The sequence below is a fragment of the Platalea leucorodia genome (genome assembly GCF_965183815.1).
Source record: "Platalea leucorodia genome assembly, chromosome: 1".
Taxonomy (NCBI): Eukaryota; Metazoa; Chordata; class Aves; order Pelecaniformes; family Threskiornithidae; genus Platalea; species Platalea leucorodia.
Genome location: NC_138823.1, coordinates 66,537,645 through 66,548,586, shown reverse-complemented (window position 1 = coordinate 66,548,586; position 10,942 = coordinate 66,537,645). Strand labels below are relative to the sequence as shown.

The 10,942-nt window shown below is 41.4% G+C and overlaps 1 protein-coding gene across 1 annotated transcript in view; it reads right to left on the bottom strand.

Annotated features, from left to right (window-relative positions):
* Window positions 1-2,226: 2,226 nt before the first annotated feature.
* PARD6G (par-6 family cell polarity regulator gamma) overlaps window positions 2,227-10,942 on the bottom strand; it is a 67,536-nt gene continuing 58,820 nt past the window's right edge. The window contains exon 3 of the mRNA XM_082311151.1: window positions 2,227-3,155. Within this exon, the coding sequence (XP_082167277.1) occupies window positions 2,296-3,155 (860 nt within the window). The 3' untranslated portion in view covers window positions 2,227-2,295. The remainder of the gene's footprint in view (window positions 3,156-10,942) is intronic.

Here is a 10,942-nt window from a genome sequence, read left to right as displayed (position 1 = left end):
CCGCTCCTCAAAGCCACGAGGTTTCAGCAAGCCGCAGCCAACCCCTTGGTTCCCATGGGAATCGGAGAAACGGTACCCTCTAGTAAAAGCAGCGCTGGGAAAAAAACATTATGGAAAGAAACTTGGCATCAGTAACAACCACCGGAGGAATCAAAGTTGTACTGGTGGAGAGAAAAGCATTACTAAAATGGTTACGCATCTGAAGAGTCATCAAAACCAGGTATCTTGTTTCCCCAGGGAAGGGAGATACTTGTACAGAAAGATGTGCTTGAGCCTAGGGGAAAGGATATAGCATAGAAGCAAGACAGTGCACATTTTATTGCGGACAGGTCACATTTTCATCAATTAAATAAGGTAAAATCAGTAACTTCAGCCAGACAAATCCACTATTCATAAAAGTAGTCTTATTTAAGGTGTAACAAAATTTTCCTGATAAGATGGTCTGATTGACTGAAGCACATCCAGCTATTAATTTTTTTTTTACTGCACCAATAATCAGATTTTTTTTTTAAAAAAATGAAAACCTTTGGTAAAGTACAAACACAGTTTTAAGACGAACAGGATCAATGTTCCATTCTTACTGTGCTGGGAAAAACAAGTACAGCTCTATAACTGCTGTGATACCTAGAAGAGGTTTAATTAGAGTAAGTGAAAGAATTTTAAAATAAACTTTTAAAGAAAATCTAAAAGAAATAAACTAAGTTCAATGTCCCAAACATATTTAACAATGAGCAGAAGACTGGTTGTTCCACAGGTATTCTAAATTAGCGACAATGAATTAGTCCGCACATCCTTTGTCCAGACATTACAGATTCCAAAATGGAATGTAATTTTTTTCAAACCAAGACTTCTGAATTTTCATATCCATACACTATTTAAGAAATGTCTATTCCACCATATAAAAAAAGCTTTAATATACTACAAAGTTAAAAACAAAAAGAAAATGACACAAGCTAAAAGTAGAAAAATACATTGTAAAACATTTATATTTTGTTCCTTACACTGATCAAGATATAACAAAATACTTTAGATTAGACCACTTTCATAAATTCATGGCATTTTCAGAAGCAGACAGTTATCGACTCAACGGTCACTGGTTACCCACTAGCCAGCATCCAGTAAAGATGTCTGACCATCGCAAACATCCAGTATATTTTAAGTTTCTAGAAATCCCGTGTAGACGTTAAGCTTTACGATTACTAGAAGAGTCCAAAAATACCAGAACTATACTAAGTTAGGCCTGACAGTCAGTTAGCATCCCTCCTCTGTATAGCAATCAGCCAATCTTTTGTAAGGAAAGACCTTGCGGATTTAGGTTGCCCCAAATGTACAGCAAGGACCTGTGTCAGCTCTGAGGTGAAGGGGACAGTCCTAGCACACTCTTCCACTTTTGTTGCCTTCTTGCTTGCATCCCTAAAATTCACATGATATTGAAAAAACAGAGATGATGGGGGAAAAAAAAAAATTAAAAGAGAGGTATTATCTAATAAATATCAAAAAGAATACATTACACATAATGGTGCTGAACCTAGTTTTAAGCCCTTATTGTCATGGGTTTTTTTCCCGGTGCAGCTCGCATCTGTGCTGCAGGCAGGCCTGCCTCTGAGCAGCAGGTGGTGCTGATCTCACAGCAATAACAGCAACATCCTCCAACACTGCCTCCTTAGGCTTTTAAAAAAATGTACATAGATCATTTCATTTGGAAAATGTATTTGCAGCATCTCCCTAAAGCTGTTACCACCAGACTAGGAAACCGCTACCTTTATAGAGCTTGTCTGGATTAGACATAAGGTTGCAAATATGGTGTACACAAATTAGTGGAAGGTCTGTATGTAATGGTAGAAGATCGGATGGCTATTAAGAACCACTCTTTAAACTGGTATTAGAAGAAAACCAGATTCCACTTCAAATAGACATGTCTGTTACTATTAAAATCTAATTCATATACATGCATGTATAAATACATCCACCCATGCATTCAAACGCAAGTATGTAGCACTGCCATTGGTAGCCTGTAAGACTGCCTAGATTTAAACCAACTGAACCAAATTTGTGTTCTCACTTTAGGGCTGGGACATAAACCAGGTTTTACACTCTGGCTTTCTCCTGACTAATTTTGCGTTGCATGACAGTTTTATGTCTAGCTCCAGATGCCACGTTTCCTAGAAAGCAACAGTTTTCTGCACCCGTGAGGTCTATGAGAATATCAGCTCTCTGTTTTGTGCATAACATGTTGCAAGAGTCAATTGTCCCAATTGGCACTTAAGACTGAAAGGAGAGTTGCGGGAATTTCTACTAAAGTGTAATGACTGTTCCATCCTCCTCGATACCGCCTCTGGGGATAACCAGACTGTGTCGGGGATCAGTTTTTAAGGAACTGAGTAATTTGTGGATGTTGCCGTTGCTTTCTCGGCCAGAGTTGTTGTTGAGCACCAGGTCCCTTTGAAGTCTGTGGCTCAGGCTGCTGCCATTGATTCGAGAGAGGCTACTGGAAGTAAGGCTGTGCAGTTTAGGAATGTGCTGTGGCTCCAGACCGCCCTCGATGACAATGTCAGCCTCTTCGTCACTCTCCATTTCATCAGGGTGGAAGTTCTGCAGCACGTGGGATGTAGGCAAGCTATGGTGACTAGCAGTGCTGTCTGTAGACTGGCCAGAGCTACCAGACATCCTACTGCTTCGAATAATATTGTTCCTCTGGTTTGCCGGCTTGACCGTGATAATAAGATTATGGCTGTTGGCAATCATCATGTCTGTGACTTGGTCGAGAGTCTTTCCTGCTACTTCAATGCCATTAACTTCCAGGACTTCATCATTCACAGCCAGCAAGCCTGTGCTCTCCGCTAAGCCTCCAGGAACCATACGGGAGATGAAGATACCGGGTACTTTTTCTAGTCCATGAGGAGTAACCCTTACGCTGGTGCCGTCGCGAATGTAAAATCCCAAGGGTTTCTCACACCCATGCCGATACAGCCTCACTCTCCTGTGCGTTTCAGGAAGAATGTCCACATCGATTATGGAAGACACTGGTCTAAAATCATGAGGCATGCTAATGTTAATGTGGGGACGCCGGCGGAGGTTGTCATTGCGGAGTGTCACCAGAGCCTTCTTCTTCCTCGATAGCGTGTTGGTCCCAAAATTACTGTAGTCCACTTCATCTGAAAGAGAAACAGTACCAATGTATCAATTAAATAGAGAATAATTCAACCTACAGGGCATTTTCCTCTTAAATCTGGTTCAGTGAAGACACACTCCTAATAATTTGGAAAAAAATCAAATTAATTCTTCTGCTTACTCTAACCATTGTTTCATTTTATGTCTACCAGCACATCATTCAGAATAAATGAGTTGTTTTCAATGACTACCCATATTTCTTCCATATTTTAAGGGAAAAAAGACTTCTTATTCTCAACTCCTGTTGTCAGCTGTGCAGAATGCAATTACTTGCAGCTGCAGGCCTGGTACACCATCTTAGATGTGAGACCGTATTTTCAGAGTTGGACTGTAATTTTACACGCACATCTCAAGTGGGCAAGGAGCGTATACACATTCCTAGCCTAAAAGTCTGAACTGGGGAGTATTTTAATATCCAATACACAGCCCTAACTGATAGCAGACCTTAAAACATGAAAGCAGGGTGTGAGAGAGTAGTTGGATATGTGCTTTTAGCCTAGCCTTTTTTAGTAAGGAATTTATGTTAATATGCATCTCTTGGTACAGCATTTTGCTCTTTGGAATATTTTACTTCATTTCAGCTGAATTTGACAGCAATAAGAAGTGCTAAAAGCACCAGCTACCAAAAAAGTTCTGTGTAAGCAAGCGGCCCGGTAGGAAGAGAAGCAGGGAGAAAGAAACTGCTCTGCTGCCTAGTCCATATGTAAGGGATCACAGAACAAGACACAGACTCGCACACACACTCCTGCCCTTGAGAGGAAGATCCATAGGAAAGCAGCCTTTGTAGGGTCTACTGCTTAAGGACTTGTTTAAATATTTCTGTCTCTGTAGTGGTATCTCAAGGGCATGTGCAGAGTGATCAGCTTTAAATCAGCCAAGTAATATGACAAGTTATTCCATATAAGAAGCTCATGTTGTGTTTTGCATAAAAAATACTTAGTCATGAATTTAATGTAGAAAATGCGTCACTGCATTTCACATTAAAAATACTGTGCATATTTTAAATGTGAAGCATGCACTAGCTGGAGAATTATTTCACTGGGAGTTTAAGCATGCTAACACTTTTCCGATAAACTAACAGACTTTCAGTTTATTCTACTGTTGAAGACGAGCGGTAAAACACAAAAGTACAACTATAGAACTGCCACTAAGAAAATTTTATTTCTGACAAATTGACCCTGCGTAGTAATGTTTGAGAAAGTAAGACAATACCTCTACCTGATAAAGGTTAGGAAAAAAAAAAAGTATTAGTAAAAACAAGCTTATAATTACATTTTTATTTCTTGTAAGGTCTCATTTTCAAATCAGCTTTCAAGGCACATTATTGTTAGACTTCAATTAAGTGACATGAAGTTACACAACTCAAAGGACACGAAAAAAAGTACAAAGCAGCAACCTGATCTAACTCAGCCTGCTTGGAGCAGGGTGTTGGATTAGCTGGCCTCCAGAGGTCCCTTCCGGCCTAAATTATTCTGTGATCCTACATAGTCCTTTGGGCTGGAAAAAAATCGTTTGAAGACTTTAGAAAGACTATTTCTGCATTCTCCTATAACTTATTTACACTGGCTATACTAACACTTGACATCACAAGGCATCTAGAAGGTCATCCTGAAGGAAGAGCTTCTGAGAAATAAAGATACTCCTTGGACAAGTTTGTTGTGTTTAACTTCACACCTCACCTCTTGTCTCTCCTCCCAGGCTGTTCAGAGCCATACCGACTGCACAGGCCCTACTTTGTTATTTAGACTGGTGAGGCACAGGACTGGAAGTCCTTAAAATCACCCAAAGACGAGAAGCTCCCAACTGGTTCCTGGAAGCGTATTCACAGCCAAGACAGTGACTGCGTGGAGACGGCACCTTCTCGAGTCCACCTGGCGAGCAGAGTCGGTGCAGTGTCTGCTCTTTTGAATGCACAAGCCACCTGCGGCAGCCAAAGCCAGGTATTATTCCTTTTCTTTCATCAACAGGATCACCATCATCTACATTGACCTAGACTAAGTTTTGATGGACGATTTTGAAAGTCGGCAACAAGTGTTATTTCCTTGTAAACTATGGGTCCACAAGAGATGTCTTTCATCACCAGAGTCTCAAACACTGCGCCCTGCTCACCCTTACAACTCACTGATAAATTTCTGTGACAGCTCTACGAAAACAACGTGGGGATTCAGATTTACAATCGAAATTCTTCCTCACTTGAAACAGAGCGCTGTAGAATAGTATCACTGTACCTTAAAGCCCAAGACAACCTTTATCCCAAAATTTCAGTTTAAGACGGCACTTAAAATTACATGTGGGTTTATGTGTTTAAGACTGTCTCTTGCAGTACTGGCAAACCAAACTCAAAACAAAAGCTGCATCCCTGAAAGACTCAGAAAATTAGGTTGGCAAGTGCAGTTTATTGTACTGCCCGTAAAATGAAACGCATGCCCTAGTTATCCATCTATTCCCTGAAAGCACCCAGGTAACTGTTCTCTCCCTCTCTATGTTAGCGTATTAATACTGAACTACTTTAAGGCAGACTTGCAAAAGCTTTACCAAATAATTCACCTAGGAAGATTTGTTGACAATACTGTTTTCTTCCCCTTAAATTAACAACCACCCTGAGAGTTAATTCTCTCAACATGCAAGTTGGTGATGATCAGGTAGTAATGTCACAGGAGAAGTACGACGGTCCTCCTGACACACACAGGTCACTTTTGAAGCAGCTTCCTTTGGCTGAAGCACCACCAGGGCAATGGCACAAAAGAAGTGGTTGGTTTGTGCCTGTGACCTCCTCACCTGCGCTCAGCCCACTACTCTGTCTCCCCAGATGATTGCCAGCATTCCTAACCTCTGAGCAGCTTCAAAACAACCACCTCCTTTCACAACAAAAAGCCCAGCTTACCACAAAAATGCTATCGTATTCCTCTAAACATGAACCAGGCAGAAGCAGGGATTACATTACAAGGGATACAGGCTACTTTCAGTGTTGGACCACTGACCGCTCTTGGATTTAGTACTTCAGGGCTGGAGCACATTAAAAAATTAAGTCCGTGTCCTGTTGATGACTGGATTTTTTGTTTTTGAAACAGCGTCAGGCATTAGTTTCCAACTCTGACCCTAAACAGGATTACATATGAGAAGGATGAAGTCCCGATTTTAACAGGTAAAACTGTTAAAACCTATTATAGGTTAGAGAAATGAGAGCTAATTTGGAGAGCTTCTACAAAAAAATACCAATTAACTCTATTTTCTAGAAAAAGTTAAAGTACAGAATACATGCTCCTTGACAATACAGGGATTATTACATTATTTGTATTCAAGATGACCTCCTCACTAGCAGTTATGCTTGCTTGGGACTTCACCTTAAAATAAAAAATTAAAAAAAACAAACCCAGAACAAAACAGACACCACCCCCCCTGCCATTCAGAGCCAGTACTCTTGCTGCAGGAATAAAGCAAAGTATCTCCACTGAAGTTTAACATCAGCTGTTGCTGTAGCAGCAGAAAGTCATCAATTCCTAGCACAACGAAAAAAAAGTTTCCTTCCTCACAAGGGAACTGGGAGAAGTCAGCCAACATCACTCCCTTTTGTCAACTATGGGGTGGTCAAACAGTGGTGTATTGCCTGTTTCCAGTAGTATACTGTTCAGCTGGCACATGTCAGACTGAAATGAAAACTGTATCATTGCATAATTTACAATGACACACTTTTATTGAAGGTCAGTAACTTGGTCTTGGGTTTTGAGTTTCTCACCATATAGGATTGCAAGCTGGAATGCCACTTTAGCTAATGGAACAGACCGTGCTTGGTGCCAGGTCTCGTGAAGACCAGTATATACCGTATGGAACCAGACAGAGCTCGTTTTTCATGTTTCGTTTGTTGCAATATCAAATTCTCCCTTTGCAGGGCAAAGGGTCTATAGAAACCTGCATGCATACTGGCAGGAGAAGGGCCATCAAGTGGCACATCTGAACACTGCTTAAAGCCTCATATTTTATAGGGTGTCATGTTTTCCTATGTCTTGAATGAGGCTGGACTGAAATGTTACATGCAGGTGACAGAGGGAGAATTAGTCTTTTAGGTGCTGAATGTGACCCCCATTTCTTAGAATGGGGCAGATTACATGGAGCATTTTCATGTACAAGATGTAGTGCTTTCAGACGAAGATGCGCTATGAGCTGGACGGATAATCCTGGATAACCACTAAACTTCGGAAGACTTGGACCTGAATTTTACGTGTGCCCATAATTTGCATCTTACTGCAAATACTCTTCCTGTAAAAAGAGGTGAACAAGAACATTTACCACAGTTGGAGAAGGAATCCTCAGCTTTCCAGTTCTGTCCTGCATGAAACCACAACCCAAAGCTACACAAAAAAATACCTCCAACTTGTCTGTAGGCGCTGAGTATTATTGCAACTCTTCTCCCCAAAAGATTCAGTTTCCGGTACATTTTGAGAAACATTTTGTTATCAGGCAATGAGTTACATAAAACCTTAAGTATTTTGGCTGCATCCTTTCTGTTAATATGTGCTTATTTTCCTTTTTTTCTTTTTTTTTTTTTTTAGAGTTGTCACTACCCACTTACCCATGAGGTAAGTGCTAGAGATGTATGCTACAGATCTCTTCACACAGAGATGTACCTGTGCTCACTTTCTTGACAGCAGTGGTGGTAGTGGGGGTTTTTTGGGGGTTTTTTGTTTGTTTGTTTTTTAAAAACTGGTGGAACTACCTTCACTTGTCCAGCAACAGTAAAACCCATTAAAGGAAGTTTTCACTTCCAAGCATGGATATTTTACTATCAGAATATTACTATTTTTATATGTAGAAAGTTATAGATGGTAACATCTTCGAGGTACTCTTCTAACAATGCTGTAGTCAGCCTGTGACTTTACAGAATACATATACCTTCCTGGTGGGCATCATGAAGCCTATAGTTAAGTCATACAGTACATAACAGCAGAGCATATTTAAAGGGCTATTTATAAGGGAAAGAAAACTGCTTAGAGCATCTGGTTATAGCCAAAAGAGTATTGTATTTCTTTAATTTACATGAAACAAGAAATTATAGACCTTCTGAAAAAACCACCAGGAGCACCACTCCCACTGCTTGGACAGCTGCTTTTCATAGGAACTGCCTGCCAGATGAAATACCAAAGCTTAGCCAGATAAGATTGTATAAACAAGCTAAATTCCACAGAGAAGCAGACTGCCAGGCTCCTATAGGAACAGTTCATTTCAGACTCTACGTTTTCAGCTTACATGCACTCATGGCTTATTATTTCCTCTGGGAACTGTGGAACATTAGTTGACAGCTCTGGAAAGTACTTCAAAGACAAAATTACTTCCACTAGGGAGAGCTGCACTTCAGGCAGCTTGGGAAGGAGGCCAATGAGTCATTAATAGTGAAGGGCAACCCCTCCATCCAACAGATCTCTATTACTGAGCATTCAAATTAGCAGCAGTCACACAACCGTTTCAAGGGAACGTGTCGTGTTTAACCCTTCTACCTTTCTGTGTCCCAGCTACAAACACTGTCCCTGTTTGACGTAAGTTGCATTCAGTGTCTATTTTCTCAGAAAGATCAAAACCAAAATGCAATCAGGCAACAAATAAGCTGGCAGTCTCTCATTTGTGACCTGTAATGCTGACCACATGCAAAGGGATTTAAGAGGAAACAGATATGAAGTGAACTATGGCTTGGGGGGAGGTCCAGTGCCAATATCACTCATCAAGGAGTATTTAATGGAGGGAAAAATAAGGTTATCTGAATGCTAGCATTGCATCCTGTGTGTTACAGGAATATTAAAAAAATCCAGCTATCGCTGATGCCAGCAACCTCTGTGTGAAAAACACACACACACACACACACACACGTGTGCGCGCTCTTCTCTCTCCCCTCATATCACCAAATCACAAGGACCTGGACAATCTCATCCACGTTTAGAAGACTACCTAAATGTTACAGTTAAACTGTGACATTCAACAGGCCTTTTGAAGCACAAACAAGATCAAAAGGGACAAGTTCAAATTAACAAGAGAACGTTACCCTTAATATCCTTAATCTCAGTCCTTTAGTTTCTAAACCAAATGTTTCCAAACACTTGTTTGTAGACTGTAAACTCAATGACATATTTTTGAGAAGAAATTTCACCAAATAACCGCACTAGAAAGAAAATTTGAGAGTGACATCCTACTCTAGTCTAGCCCCTACTAAACCTAGTCAACTGCAGTTTCGCAAAAGGCAACCTTCCTTCTATAGCGATTCAGTATCAAAAAGATAAATTTGCCTTCCTACTTAGGAAGCGTTCATTAGCAGGTTCGGATTAAAATCTGAGGAACACAAATGTGTCTTTCTACTCCCAACATGTTTACAAACTCAAAATATCCTGCCCTCTTTCAAGAAAGTGGATGTTATTTGGTTCCTTGGTCTAGCGTGTTACAGCAAGCAAAACTATAACTGCATTAGGCTCAGGCTCTCTTTATGGTGTCAGACATGCATAAGAAACATTTTTAGGCTGCTTGCCTTGAGGATGGAGACAACCCCTTGGGAATTCAGCCTGCGCTGCTGGTGTGGTCTCCTGCACTTCTCACTGCCTGTCATCAGAGGCCACTGTTCCCTTGCTGAACCTCTGGCCTTCTCGACAGAAGGCCCTTTATTTTTGACTTGCTGCACTGCTCTGAAGGAGCAGAAGCTGTTGCGGGACCTGCAAGTTTGCCCGATGAAGCAAGTAAGGCATTTGGAGAAGGGTGCTACCAAATGTAAGGAAGTGCTCAGGCCTGAACCTCCCAAAGCTATCCTCAACCTCAGAAACATCCAAACTCAGCTCCTCAAACTAGCCCAAAAGCCAGCTATGGAACTCCAAATTTTAGAGGCGAAGTTGTGGATGGTGTTTACTAGGATTGTATTTACTAGGATTGTCAGGGTCTTCCTCCTCTAAGTTTCAGATGTGACTTCTTTTCTACTATAAAATGTGACAGAAACAGCCCTTCTCCCCTTGTTTCCCTCCACAAACTGCATTATGCCACGGTTACGTTATTGGAGCATTAGAAAATTGTGGGGTTTGACCTTTGGCTTTGTTGTTCATAGAATCACAGAACACCAGGTTGGAAGGGACCTCAAGGATCATCTGGTCCAACCTTTCTAGCACAATCTAGACGAGATGGCCCAGCACCATGTCCAGCTGAGTCTTAAACGCGTTCAATGTAGCGGAGTCGACCACTTCCCTGGGGAGATCATTCCAATGATTTCTCATGGTGAAAAATTTACCTCTCGTGTCCAATTGGGATTTCCCTGGGAGTAACTTGTACCCGTTACCCCTTATCCTCACCGTGTGACTCCTTGTTAAAAGGGAGTCTCCATCTTCTTTGTAGCTCCCCTGTAAGTACTGGTACATGGTGATGAGATCCCCTCTAAGCCTCCTTTTCTCAAGGCTGAACAAACCCAGCGCTCTCAGCCTATCCCCATACGGCTTCCCAGATCCTTGGTCATCTTGGTGGCCCTTCTCTGGAACCCCTCCAGCCTGTCCACATCTTTTTTGTATAACAGGGACCAGAACTGTACACAGTTGTTGTTCTGTTTTTTGGGGGGTTTGTTTGTTTGTTTGTTTGTTTTGAAGTATTAGTTAACATTCTCCTTTTCCTGCAGGGGACTAGTGGGAAGTTGGGGGAAGTCATGTTTCTCTTGCACATCTCAGCCATCAGTCATTCTTGTGTTCATCCCAAGGTCACAGGTGCTGCTATGGAGGCTTTATTGGCGAGTTGGTTTCCCAGGCCGGTCAGTGCTGAG